The 15,080-nt window shown below is 42.8% G+C and overlaps 1 protein-coding gene across 3 annotated transcripts in view; it reads right to left on the bottom strand.

The window, feature by feature from the left end:
* GRAMD2B (GRAM domain containing 2B) overlaps positions 1-15,080 on the bottom strand; it is a 43,795-nt gene that overhangs the window by 21,069 nt on the left and 7,646 nt on the right. Inside the window, exon 2 of one of the 3 annotated variants that reach the window (XM_040580108.1) lies at positions 13,362-13,488. The exons of 1 other annotated variant lie outside the window; for it this stretch is intronic. Coding sequence is in view for 1 of the 2 variants with exons in the window: in XM_040580107.1 (XP_040436041.1) it covers positions 12,459-12,550 (92 nt within the window). In the remaining variant the exon portion in view is untranslated. Of the gene's footprint in view, positions 1-12,458; positions 12,602-13,361; positions 13,489-15,080 lie in introns of those variants that run through there. One more of the 3 variants, XM_040580107.1, reaches the window with a different exon arrangement.

Raw genomic sequence — 15,080 nt, 5'->3', positions numbered from 1 at the left:
TTCTGGAGAATAAAACATCACAGGTATGACCTAAAACCAGTACAATACCATTCACCAAGTCACAAGCAAATTAAAGTACTCCTTGCCATTTTCATGCATGAGGCAGGATTCATAAATGCTTTTTAAAGAGAGGACAAAAGTCAGCAATCCATGAAGAAAAATCAGATCAAGTGCACTTAAGAAACAAAGTGATGCTAACTACAACATTGAGCAGGAGTTGCACATATGTGAACTGTATTTGCAAATATCAGGACAAAGCATGTAAACTGTGTGACTTATCAGGAGTTTGATATGAAAATAAGTATTTTTCAAATTGAACATATATTGTGTATTTGGTACTACTAACAAGCCTATTTAAAATAACAGCTAAAAGAAAAGTTGCCGCTAGTTTCTAAATAAAAAACTTCTATCATAAGGAGTATTTTCAAAGCCAAGGCTTACACTTGGTACAAGATCATATCTTGTATCTAAGCAAGTTAAATTAAACATTAGTTGCAAGCACTCTAATTAAAATTCTTGCAAGAGATGTTTCTTTTACTTTTATAAAAATACAATAACCAAACTGAGTAATTTAAGATTAAATCACAGAAAAGGGAAAATGCTATGAGACAGATTAACCAATGCAGTGGACTAAGTTTCATTCTAATGAAGTGTTCAGAAGTTCATTATTCATCAATGTATTTTAAAAGTCAGAAGAACTTCATCTCTTCCAATCTGAATGGTTTCTGTGAACCAACAACTTTCCAATAGACAGATGTGTCAAGTTCCTCGTACTGCAGAAAGTTTCTGAACTTCAAAAGGTTTTCATATTTCATGCTAATCTTATCTAGGATCTGAAAAACAGACTGTGAAAATTATGTGGTGTCACATTAATGGGGAATTTTCAAAAGGAAAAAAATTGAAGACAGTAATTAATCTAAAATACAACTTTTTTACTATTCCTTTCAAAACTAGTTGAATAAGCAGCATTGAACAGAAATGTGACACACAGGTATTAATAAGCCACAGTTTGGAAAGTGAGCCTTGGAGAACAACCATTGTCCTTGACAACCCCAATATGGTCTTACCAGACATGAACACTTCTCAGGCATACATAAGAGAAATTAAAAACGCTAGAACTGTACAGTGGTTACTGTGTTTCATTCCCCACAACCATGCAAACCTTTCTACAAAGTTTCCTCAGATACATCCCAAAGAACACCCATGCTACTTGGTCTGCCTGATAATAGGTCTAAAAAGTTCAGAAGCCACAATAAGTTGGGACAAACTAGTCCCCCAGTCCACAAACTGCACGTCAGTTACTCAGGAGGAAGGCAGCATCTTGAGTAACCAGTGATGTTAGCTACAACTTCAATTGCTTGCAAAACAGCAGCCAAACCAGTATTTCTCTAGGGTTTAACTGAGTCAGCATTGGTGCAACATTCCTTCTGTGGATGGAACAGACATAGTGGATCACCATGTTACCTTAGAAGCCCTGCTATCCTGCTTTGTTTCTTTTATACAGTAAGGATTAATTTTGCAACAGCAGTCCAACTGCTGTATTATTGCAATTTATCAGCCAAAAGACTGTGGAGTAATTTCTCCCCTGCCATCCTTTGGTGAAAGTTTATTACATAATGATTGATTACTGCTTATGAAAACATCTTTGATCATGTACTTGGTTAGGAATTGTTTAACTTGGACAGTGAGCTTAAGTTGCTCAAGGACAACTATATATCACATTCAACGAATCCAACAGATGGTGCTTGTCCTGAGCCCCCTGAACAGGCAGGAAGTGAGCAGGATCATCTGGACAATAAACATTGCGTGCAGCTGTGCCATGACAGTAACTTGACCACACTTGGACATCTGGCCAACATCCCTGACGTGTGTGGACCCTACAGATCACGACACAGAGTATGCCTGCACTTGGTGCAAACTTAAAAGCTTGCATACACTAGGTATGTAAGCTGGTTTTGGTTTTGCTGCATATAAAGGTGGGCAAGCTCCGTGACTGGGCCAGAAGACTCACCTACAGATGGACACACCATGCAGGAACTTCCCAGTTACTGACAGACTCCTCACACCGGCTGCAACAGGGTTTCCCAGCTAAAGTGTGGGCCTGGATGATGTTATTAAGGTAATCGGTGGTATAACCTTTGCTTTGCAGCAATGATTTGATGCATCGCTCCTATTGCTATTTTATCATACTGTGTATATTAATTAGTACTGTTTCCTTTTATCATAATACACACTGTTGTCCTTTATTGTACTGTAATAAACTACATTTATTTTTATATTTGATTTGGAGTCCACTTTTGCTTGGAGTCCAGTCAGTCAGCAAAACAGGTCCACAATCTTGCTTGGTACAATGTATATGTGGAAATATCCATCACAAATACAGTGATATTCTGTATCTTTTGGTTCTGTTGAGTAGCTGTTGGATTTAGTGGGCAGCTGTTAGCAGACCAAAAGGATTTGACAAAGGAATCAAAGATGTGCGAAAGGCCCAAATACTAAGATATAGTGTTATTTAAGCTGTTCTTACTGCCTGACATTAATCTATTCAGATAAAGGAACTTGTTATTCTTTCAGAAACTAAAAGCCAAAGGAAGAGACTCAAAACATTCCAGGATCCCAGATCAAGATGACAGACTTTGGCAGGCTTAAAAGCAGACGAGATGGAACAAGATGAAGGGATCTATCTAGGCAGCATCCAGGAGACAAACGGGCAACATACCTCAAGCAGAGATGACTGCAAGGGGATAAGATGCAATGTGCTAATGCTTTGAAAGGACACCCTACCAAGCATGCTGCAGGTCAGAGGCCTCCTCCCTCAGCACAAACTTTATATCCTTGACCTACCACACCCTGAAGGAACAACCATCTCAACCTCCCTTTGCTAGGCCTAAAGTCTTAAGTCCTTTCAGAAGGTATGCCCCATCATTCCACGAAACATATTTTCTGTGCCACACTGGTCTGAACAAACCTTTTTTGGATGCATAATCTGAATCCGGAGTGCTTTATCTGATGAGTTTTCTTTCACACCTTACACAGTTGAATTATTTCACCCCTGGACAGAAGAAAACACCTTTTCCATGGTAAACTCTCCAGCTGTCCTCTTCATAGCAGATTACAGTGGTGTCCATACTGAACAAACTAACAAGTGCTCAAGTTGAGGATTTAGATGTTGTATGTTTCTACAAAGTCTGGTTACTCAGAAGCAAAATGCCTCCAGTAGCTCTACAGACATGATCCAGTGTTATGTGGCACAAGGCACTGTTCATGAGAGAAAACAGATCTCCTAAAAAACCCATGCCTCAGAGTATTGTTACAATTCAGTTTGCTTCTAAGACCAAGTATCACTTCTCTGTGCAAACAGAAAGCCAAACTCTGACAATAATCAAGAATCCAAAACTATCAAAACAAGCAGAAAATGAGCTACAGCTACCTTGATCGCAAAGGAGCAGAGAACTGCTTAACAGCTGCTATAATGGATGTTAAGGATAGCCATAATCTATGTATTGGTATTTGTGTAATTCCGTATACTTAATACACAGCCTGTAATCACAAAGGAGCAAAGAGCTGCTTAACAGCTGCTATAATGGATGTTAAGGATAGCCATAATCTATGTATTGGTATTTGTATAATCCCTTATACTTAGTACACAGCCTGCACTTAAGGCTGAAAAGTGAAGGAAGCTAAGCAACCAATTCTGAAGTTTGGCATTTCTTACGTATGTTGTATGACAGATATACAACCATCAAATGTAATTATACTGAATATGGAGAGCAGCAAAGCATTAATGAAGGAGCAGAGATGTGAAACCCTGCGTGAGGGAAAGGGTCAGTTTGTTAACATGAATAGGTATGAGCCGGACTGAGATTTAACTGCCTGAGGTTGTTCAAGGAGTAGGCTAATTCTCTTCTCATGAATCCAGTCAAACATGGCATAATGGAGGCAAAGTTAGATAGCTGTACATTAACTGAGTATCAAATGCATATGGATGGGCACACATACATATATGCTACATATTTCTTTGTGCATTTCTAGGATGAAACGGGTCAGGCACAGGTGGAATCTCGATATCAGCTAGTACTGAAAGAGGAACTAACCAAGACTTTTTCTAATTGTGAATCTTACTTAATATAACAAGGTATTTAATTTCAGAAATATTTCCTGCTTTCTGTTTCACAACTGTGTCTTGGAACACACTCACCTGTGAGCAGTCTCATATGTTTGTGTTGCTGTATCTTTATTAAAGGGATGAATGACATTTCTGAGTCAATACTGAACAGAAACCTCCAATGCTGTTAAGGACAGAGGAAGTAAAGTTTTCTTCCCCTCAACTGAATAGACATTTCACATAATAACCAGATCAAGTTTCACACTACCTTACCACTTGGACATCAGGAAGATCACTGTGACACCACAGACGTCATTAGCAAGTATGTAAATTCTCTGCTCTAAATACCATCTATTATTAACTGGCTGTATTCCCTGTCTAATCAAAACCAGACTACTATCAAGTTCCATAGAAAAAAAACAAAACAACCCACAGAAGAATTCCCTGTGCTCTGAAACATGAGACACTATAACAAGATATTTTATTAAGTTAACACTAGAACAGGAACATAAGCCATTAGCTCTCTCGTCTTTTCAAGAGTTTCCGTTTCAGATATCCACTTCAAAAAGCAAAAGCCCTCTCATATGTATCTTCACTCAACTCCACAAGATTCCCAGCATGCGGTTTTCATGGGAGTCTTGGCAGGGTGACCAAAAACTATCTGAACATAGGCATGGACAAATCTAGCACAACACAACTCTTCTCAACAAATAAACTTCTGAAAAAAATGGGAAGCAAAAGACGCTAGGGGAGACACTCATTCACATCTACTTTGGGCTGGAGCAAGTGTTCTTTTAATTCCCCAACTTGCTGGCAGCTTTTAGCAGGAAAGATTTTGCTGTCTCCTAGTGCTAGCCTACCTTTATCTTCTAACCCAGAACACGACAAAAAATAGGATCATAAATCCTACTGAAAAGGAAGCGCGTAGTGTTTTATCAGATTATATTTTTATCTTTAGCCTCCAGCGGTAACAGCAGCAAGGGAAAAGAAAGAAGAATTCCTGAACCTATGACTTGTTCAGGGTGCACAAGAGAGGGCAAAGGCATGTAAGTGTCAGGTCTACCAACTGTTCTATACCACATTCAATAAGAAAGATAAAATGCTGCGTTTATACATAATCCGTGTCTTCAGTATGACTTCATGGGCATCTATCAGTTAGATCTGCTCTGAAACTCAAGCAGAAACAATGCAAATCTCTCTTGAACACCACAAGCATCTTTACAATGATCACCTGATCACCAGAGGTCTGATCACCAGAGCATGAGCATAATGTAAAGGTTTGGTCTCACTACCTGAGCCTGGATCTCTGAGTTTTAGATGAGGAACTCCACAGCAACATGCCTCCATATGATACAAGACTTGGCTGCCAGTTTTCCAGCATTAATTGTGTTTTCAAAAAACCCCTAAGTAGCTACATCAGACTGAATTAGGATTACAAAAAAAAACAAAAACAAAAACCAAAAAACCCCAAGCAGACAACAGCAATTACATTAACAACTGCTATTAAGAATGCAGAACAGTTTAAGATGATAGCAGAGGTTTAGGAGCAATCTTGCTAACACCTTTATTCCTTTCTCGTCTGCTTAAGAAAAACAAAGTTAAAAAATGAAGCTGCCATGAATCACTTGACCAGATGCTTCTGTTTTATGGCACTTTTAGAAGTAATGACTTAATATGCTGCACACGAAGTGTTTTAATCAATGTACACGGGAAAAAATAAGTTTGGTTCTTCAGACAGGTTATATACAAAAGGAAGGAGGGTTGGATTTGATCATGCAGCAGTTCCTTTAAGAACTGGCATTGACAATAGATAACCCACAATCGTTAATGGGATTTCTCTGTTTAAAAGGCAACAGTGATGGAACAGAAAAAATTAGGTAGGTATTTCAAGAGATACCCAAGCACAACATTTTTTTGTACGTTCCCCAGCAAGAATAGTGCATAACAAGTCCTAATGCAAAACACCGAGATGAAGATGAACATATAATTGTGCCTATCTACCCTGTTTCATCCTATCTTCCATCAAGGATGGCAGTGGATCACAGTGAAATCACTGTTGGAGGCTCACTGTTCACCAGTGCAAGGGTCTGGCAGTGTTGAATTTCCCATAATTATCTGTGCAACCTACAACTTTTCTGACAGACCTGCCTATGCGTTCACGGAAAAGACCAGAACAATGTTGATAATCTAATACAAAAGCTATTACTTCACAGTAGGAAATACTACCTTCCAACAATTGGTCTAACTGACACTAACCACAACAGTGCCTTTGACAGTGCCACTGTACATAAGGAACTATTTTCCTTCCAAAGTCTTGCACAAAGATACTCTTATTAGCATCAGATGTGACATGTGGTGACCAGATCCCTGCTAGGGCCAGCCTAACTTTCTATCTTCTGCGTCACCAGAACACTGAGTCTGAATGCTCTGCAAGCCTCCCTCTTCAGTATGAGCCTTTCCACTGGCCACACAGCGTCCTCCATGGCAACACTGACTCTCTCCTATGCTGGCCATAGTATATTTACATGTACTGTAAAACTTCACAAAACCAAATGAGCATATATATATTGTGTTATTTAGTGGACTTTCCTAATACAACATTCCTTCTTGTCCAGAAAAAGGCTAAACAAACCTAAATGCCTCTTCTTGAACTAGTGCAGCATAAATGGTAGCTACAAAATTACCATCAAGTAATGGTGGTGTCTCTTTCATAAACAGCCTAAACTAAGATTCCCATAAGGCTAAACCACTGAGGCACATACAGGAATGGATCTTTGCAGAAGACACGCTCAGATATGGTTGCTTTTTTGGGGGATGTCAGGAACTGTTCCAGTTATTCTGCCAGTAACTATAAGGCTTCCCCCATTTATCCACTGGGGAAGAAGGCTTCAGTCTGCCCCTACATCCCTGGCACTGCAAAGTTTCTCTGCTGCCTCTCTGCAATCTGCATGTTACTTCCTGCCATTCTTTCTGGAAGCTTAACCTCTCTCATCTTAGTGTTCTATTTTTCAAGGATGGAGGCAGAAGCCGCTTAGTACCAGGCAGAAGTCTAGTTAAAGGAAGTGATTACTTCAGTACAGCACTGAGGCTCAGTTAGCAGGGAATTAAGAAGAGGTAACTGTGTTCTCCTTGTACATACCCCTACAATCCCTGGTTCTCCCTTTTATTCAGGTGTCCTGCCTCCCAGTACTTAATTCCATTGCTGTAACATAATCACCCCAGCATGAGATAGCACGTTATGCCATTTTTCAGAGAAGGGCCCTATACACTGGGCTGGCAGCGAGCAGTTGCCCATGTCCTTCTGCAATCTCCCACTGACCCCTGCATTATCTAGAAGGAAAAATGGGTGTTTAAAATATTTGTTTACAGCTTCTTGGCAAGAAAAAATAATCCCTCTGTAATTTTGTGTAGCTTAGAAATCTTCTAGATAAAGGAAAAGTGGATAAATGGGGAAAACCAACTTGTCCTACCATATTCCTGTTATCTGCAGACAAATTATTTGTTCTGTGATGACAACATTTGAAGAGACTTTTGCTGATCAGCCTAGCTAAATTCAGACAGCTACCTACGAATTTTGGTTAAAATAAGTACTACAAAAGAGGTTTGTAAAGATTGTTAGACCAAACATAAGATCTTCTGGTATAACAGTAACGGAAGTCTAAAACATTAACTGGAAAGGATATATATGGCCTTGGCAACAGCCAACTACAGAGCATGAGGATCATGAGTTCCAGCAGCGGCATCATTAGATAGGCACATCATTTCTAACCATATGACCGCAACATTTATGGAGATGGTGGCCAGATCACAATACTCTGATACTATGTTTATACATCACCTGTCAAATACCAGCAACAAATCCTGCTGCCCAAAGCTTATCTGTAGTATTATGTTGCCTAACAAGCATTTCTCACAGACTGCATATAACCAGTAAAGGCAGCATAACTGCTTTTAAAAAAAAAAACATCAGGAGTATTTCAGGTTAGCCAGTGAGGCACCGTGGTACAATGAAAAGGCTGTTCAGATTCATAGTATGCATTTACACATGGCACAGTTACTTTTAAAAAGCTGCTTTTATAACTTAAGCTTGTATATACAGTGAACAAAGTAAGAATGACAGGAAAATAGGAAAAAATAGGAGCAATTAGAGAACATCATCATGAATAAATGGAGGTCATCCAGACTGGAAATCTCTTTTCTGTCACACTTCAAATTTAAATGTTTCACTTTGCAAGCCTATCCTTCTTTTCAGATCATGCATTACAACTTTTGCTACAAAACCAGGGAAGAACTACCACGGAATAATTTAAAAATATAATACTGTGTTTTAATATCTCCATCCACTGAAAGTACAAAATATGAATAACGTAGACACATACATATGCTCTTTTCCCTTCACAAAAAAGCAGTAGAAGTTTGGTATCTGGAAATAAGTTAACTTGGATCAAAGCTGAAATAAAATTTTAAATCAGTAATAAATAACCTCCTCTTTATTATCTTCATTTTGTATTTCCCTTGAGTAAGAGAGTTTAAGAAAAAGTTATTATGTTGTGACTATGCACAGGTCAGTTGATTAATTGTGTTTTAACTTATCAACTGATAAACAGTTATTAGGAAACATCTGTTATGGCAGCATAACACATCAGACAAACAAAACTATAAAGATCACATTATCTCTTTTCCCAGAAGTGTGTAATTTGCCTGTAAGCATTTTCCACTGCTTTCAGTAGCATATCTTCCCCAGTATCTGCAATATATTTTTTTATCAAAAAACCACCACCAACAAATCCCAAAACCAAATCCCTCACCCCAAAACAAAACCTAAAACTTTCCATACCTTTCAGAGTCTTAGGTCACAGCTTCCTCATTTCTTTAAGTTCCACTCAGTAACTGGACATTATCTTACGCTCAAAGAAGGAGGCAGAACGTACCACTTAATGTTAGCAGTATATAAGCATACCGTAACTTAGCACATTGACCTAATACAGATAGATTTAATTGCAGTAGGCCAAATGCTATCTGTGGAAACCAGAAAATGCTATATTGACTTCAACAGAGGCAGGTATGTGTGAAAGCAGAAGCATGCTGACATGGAACATGAACAGCTCATTACTAAACCTCTGCCGTTCCTCCTTAATGTACCTCTGTTTTCAGTTCCACCAGCTGTCCCTGTAGTGGGGCTGACAGCTTCTGAGGCACGTCTAGTGCCACCATAAATATCACACACCCCACTTTCAAGTCAGAAAAAATATCCTCTAAATACAATGTAAGGGTTAATTTCTTTTTGGTCCAAGGCCACATCAGGATGTAATGATCAAGGAACACCACTTGGAAGGTTTTTTTCTGTCCAGGAACTTTTGATTTGCTTAGGAGAAACTCCATGTAATGACAGACTTTTGGTACATCACTCTTTTGGGTCCACATAGGAACAGCACCCATCTTCCACGCAGTGTTATCTCTGTACATCTGTACAGGGGATGTACAATCCAGAGAGATGTACTGCAAACTTTGCAAAGATATAACTATTACTAAACATGCCAGAGAAGCCCATTTTCTAAATTAGTATGCATATACTTAACTCATTCTGTATCAAGTTTCTGAATCACTGACATATAACGTTCCCAGATGTAATCTTGAAATAATTAAGAAAAAGCAAACCCCCAAACCCCCTCCAAAACCAAAAAAAACCCCAACCCCAAGCCAAAATGTCTACAGCTTCCATCCTTCAGAAGCACCCATCCCCCAGGGATACCTTTACGGGAGCAGCAGAAGCATATCGATATCAAGCTATAAAGTCCATCTCAGAAACTGAAAAACATTTTAAGCATACCTCCAGGAAGTAGAGGTTATAGTGCACATATAAATATTTCTCCTCTGAGCTTTGGAAAACACTTGAGAACTCCCTGAGCCTCTATAACTCTGCTAGGATTTTTTTTCAAATAGAGGTCAGCATGAACTCTGTTGGTTGCATATTGCTCCCTGGAAGTACATGAAATGAACAAAACTCTACCACAACCACACATGCTTATTTATGAAATTTTCTAAAAAAAAAAATAATCTTCAGCAATCCAGTTTTTAGTGAGTTCACTCCTAACTGAATAAAAACAAAGATTCTGGTTTTGTTCTTCAGCTGAAGAATTCTCCCTATAGCTTCGTGTTAGTCAAATCAAAGTTACTTGGTTTCTGAGGTAAACTCACAGTCAAATGAACACGACTTTCTCTGATGGATCCAGCTACCAGTTAAATGGAATTGGCAAATAAATTCAAACTTTGTTTCCAAACAGCAAATGCTTAAACAATTATCTAGTTTAAGACAAAGCATTTCAACTTTTTTGCCTACTCCAGCCTTTTCACTCTTGTGCTGCCCAGGCTAGTATTGCTGAACACTGTAGCCTGCAGCCTAACAGATCGCCTAGCTTTTCACTGTTTGACACACTACTTTCTACTGAACAGCAAAAATTGATAGCTAAAAAAAAAAAAAGTCATAGCAAGCCTGACTTCTCCATCTATTACACTTGCTAGGACTAACCTCACTTCTAACCATAGCTGATTCAGCACTGAAAAATTAAAACACCTGGGGACAAAACAGAGGGTCAGTTAGTTGGTGCATGTGCAATGTCTCCGACATCAAGCTTTCTATACATTGGCTTGGACTCCTAGTCCTGTTCTAAAGAGAAAAAGATCAGATAGAGATCTTGCATACCTGAAGAACTTCATTAGGTTCACCAGCAAAATTCTACATGGGGGATCGGGACCCAGGGCTTGAAGTCAGAAGGCTCTAGAGAAGGTCGGGGAATTATGTCTCATTTGCAATGTGAAGTCACTGATGCAACTACACTGTATAGGATAAAGGACACTCAGAAGACATTTTGATTCCCAGTGCTCTCTAACTAGCAAGTTATTTCTGGCAACAGATTTCACTGCAATACATACTTTGGGAATACACCTGCTCAGAGACCAGAGATACAACAGTTGGGGAAAAAAAAAAAAAAAGACACAAAGACCTCGGAGTTTCTTTCCAAAGAAAAAGCCAGTTGCTGGTAACTTGTCCTCCTTTCTGCTGGAAGCCATTTAAAATTAAAGACTTGAGATTAAAGATTAAGATTCAGATCTTTCTGAAGAAAAGTTCTATGAGCAGGGGAATCATGCCAGATTAGGGAAAAGTAACTTTTTCTTTCTTTGGAGGAGAAAACCCTAGACTTCTTATTTTCTTGTTTCATAGATGCTTTACTTCTCAAACTGCATCCTTGGGACTGGCAAGTCCCACATGAATTGAGTGCCCGGTATGGAAGTATGGAACCAGGCAGCTGCTTGATTCCAGCCAGATTTTCACGCTGTGGTCATTACCATGGCATGCAAGCACCTCAACAACTTGAGACCTCCACAGGAAGCTAAAGACCAGTGCAGGAGAAGCAGCCCTTAACCCCTGATGTCCCCAGCCTCCATCAGAGGCTGGGAAGGTCAGTGGCCTCGGTAGAGTGCAGGGATTCTTTGCACCCGTGGAAGGGAAAGCCCTCTGACCTCCCTACCTTCCATCAGTTAGCCTAAGCAGGCTTTACTAGCCAGCAAGGCCTCCTCTTCCTCTCAAAGAATATTAAGTATTCTTGATCTCTTCATCTGTGCAATTTTTACAGTACCTCTCTGGCTGAGGAGCAGGAGGCCAGGTGTGGGTACGGCTGCGCTGGACTAGGAGCTTAGTGGGGAACCATGCACCAGGGCAGGCAACGCCTGCTGCCCCAGTGGAGTGGCCTGTCCCGACCCTGCCTGGGACTGAAGTCAGACTGACTTCCCATCGTACTGCATCTTGCCTGCATCAAAGTTTGTGAACTTTCAGGAAAGTTCTGCCTCTTCTTGGCACCCAGGTCTGAGGATCACAGCTTCCCACTGGAGCCCGTGCGCAGTACTGGAGTGCTAAAGCACTGCTGCTGGATGTCTGTGCCACGGAAGAGAAGGATTTGCAGGCTGCTGCACTGAAGTTACTAGAAGCAGTATTTACACGCCTTGCTCCTAAAAGTACAACTTCGGGGCTTAACGCCGTGCTCGAGGCTGCCCTCCGAGGAGCGCAGATCTCGGCTGCGCAGAGATACCCGTGCTTAATGCAAGCCTGCCCGCGCAGAGCCCTTGGCGGCCCTTCCCTATACGCTCCACACACACCCCTCTCCCACAGCGGCGAAGCCCCCCCTCGCTGCCGAGCCCCCCGCCCCACGGGCCTCCCCCGCCGCCTCAGGGCGCCCGGCCGCAGCCGTCACAGTCCCCGCCGCCGCCTCTGCCCCGCGGAGCAGCCCGGGCAGCAGCCGGGGCCCCCGGGGCGGGCGGGCTGGCGGCCGCCCCTCCCGGCCCGGGCAGTACTCACAGCCGCAGGGCGGCCCTGTTCTCCCGCCTGCCGGCGGCCCGCGCAGCCCTCGGCTCCTCCGCATCGCACCGCTGCTCGGTCATGAGCACCATCGGCACCCGCCGCCGCCGCACGGCACTGAACCGCCGGCCCGGGCCGATCGCCCCCGCCGCCCCGCCCTGGGGCGGGACCCGCCGCCGCCGCCTCCGCCTCCGTGCTGGGCCGCCGGGAGCAGGAGCAGGGGCCCGCGGCGGGAAGCCGCTACGAACTGGTTCCGCCCGCTCGGCGGCCGGCTGCTGTCCCGGGCCGCGGCGGGAGGGCGGCCCCGGCTACGGCCGCGAAGTGACGGCCGCGGCCCCGGGCGGCGGCAGCCCGCGCTCCCCGCGTGGGCGATCCGTTGCGCGCCTTACGTTACCCAGGCGGGACGCTGTCGCGTGGGGCGCTGCCTGCCGCTGGCTCGGACACAAGGTGCCCCGAGTGTTGCGTGGCGGGGCGCGGTTTCACACGCGCGGTCTGCGGCGGGAAGGCCAGGGAGAGCCCGTGGGCCGCCGTAACGACAGCAAACGGCAGTCCACAGGCCTCCGCCGGCGCGTTGCCCCGCCGTCCGCAGCAGGCGGTAGCCCAGGGCCTCCGGACGGCTGTACTGCGAGCTTCCGCGGGGATCAGCTGGTGGTTTACACCTCTGGCCGCCCCACGTGTGTTCTTGTTCCCTTTCTCTTCAGCAGTGCCCCGGGCTGGTTTGTCTGCCCTGGAAATGGACACGCTGCACAAAGCCCAGCGCAAGCACAGCCTCCCCCCGGCTGGTGCTGGTGGGACTGTCGGGGAGGTTGTGTGCCCTCAAGTTACATGCCAGCATTTGGCTCAAGCCATCTCACCTGGCAGACGCAAACTGTCGGTGTGCGTATGGCGGAGGTTTTTTGTTACCTGGTTAATACCCACGCCAGCGTTCTGTGTGGTGAGCTGATGTTTTCGCAAAGCAAAGATGGAGTCTGCGGCTTTAATAATACGATCTAAGGAAGGCCAGCTTTGTTACGAGAGTTCAAAGTAACATCTGTAGAAAAAGGCCAATTTTCATGGTTTAATGTGTTACAATATCTTAATTTAAGTAATAATAGAATATATTTTCTTCCTAACTGGCAGACTTCATAGAACATAAGGGGAGAGTATGTACCGGAGAGTGGTCTCTTGTTAGTGGCCATCTGGGTAGGAGATAGGTACTAGTGTACATTTCAGATTGAAAAGACGTATGAAGATAATCGGTTACCTTCCAGTTGCATTGTTAGCATTGCTTGACACATACAGTATTTTGAAGGTGCAAGAGCTAAGTATTAGGTACTGTTGCAATATATTCAGGAAATAGTAAAAAGGAAGAGGTGTTAATTGTGAAAAGGCTCAGGACTGCCATAGCTGCTTGGGCACACAGATCCCACAGAAGATGTGAGATTGCTGTATCCTCTCGGCTAGACCAGGTGGGTTTAATTAGCTCCAGTCAAAATAAAGACTGTGTGTGAAGCTGCATAGAAAGGAAGACACTTGAAATGTCTGTATTTCTGGGAGACATCATTAACTAATGTTTATGTATTATTTAACATAAAATCCGAGGCACATGTGGAAAAGAAATGAGATGCAATTTACAAGAACGATTATTCAGGCCTGTTAGGTCCTGCACCTGTGAAACTTTGTTTACTGTCTTATGCTCCCCTGTGGAGCACCTTAGGAGGCTTGGCACTGCACTGCAGAGCCTTTCCCAGCCCCTATGCCAATCACAACCTGTGGCTACATAGCAGCATCCCATATGTTTGGGGAATAACAGAACAGGCCCCATTTCAGCTGTCTGCAGGTGGAACTGGAATTGAAAAAGCCAGGGAAGTCTGAGCTGGCATCCTGTGTCGTGTCTGTTTGGACCTGCTACCCTTTGCTGTGACTCAGCAACCTGTATGAGGTTTTGGGTTCCCTGGGAATTGTTCTTACATCGCTATGCACTACCAACACTTCATCTCGTTTTTTGAGGCCTTTCAGCGCACTAGAAAGGTATCAGTTGCTATTTTAGTCCTAATTTTGAAGATGAAGGCATACTTGTGGTTGAATAACTCTTGTGTAGCTTCTACCTACTGCAGCAGAACAATGCTGGTTTACAGTGGGTAAGAATCTGACTTTTAGATATTTGAAGAAATATAGTCAGCTGCTTTTTTTGAGTGCTTAGATTTTCAGTCTCTGGCAGATTTAGTTACAGGAGAGAAACGCTACTGCTGACTGCTTTGTTCACGCGTTTCCAGAAGTGTCTGCCACTACCACAGTGGTGCAAGAATGGAAGGGAGCTGCTTGGTTCCTGGAGCTCAGTCTGTTTTAGTTTTGTCTGGCACCATTCTCAAGGTATGCAAAGCTCTCTGTTTTAATCAGTCAAGGCATTTACTGTAGAAGAAAGTTAACATTCAAATAAATTAATGCCAGCAGCCTAGACACTAAAAAGGAATCCTTACTACTTTGTTCAATACCATGATATCTTAACTGTTGTCAGAGACTTGGTTCTGGCAAATTGTCAATACATGCCTCCTTTGTGCATTTTGTTGTTACCTGTTAATGATGGTGGAAGTAATAGGCAATGAATATAGCTTGTGTTTTCTGGAGGATTTGAGAAAGAAA

This window comes from Falco naumanni, chromosome Z (assembly GCF_017639655.2).
Source record: "Falco naumanni isolate bFalNau1 chromosome Z, bFalNau1.pat, whole genome shotgun sequence".
Taxonomy (NCBI): Eukaryota; Metazoa; Chordata; class Aves; order Falconiformes; family Falconidae; genus Falco; species Falco naumanni.
The sequence above is the reverse complement of the archived record's forward strand: the minus strand, read 5'-3'. Positions and strand labels throughout refer to the sequence as shown.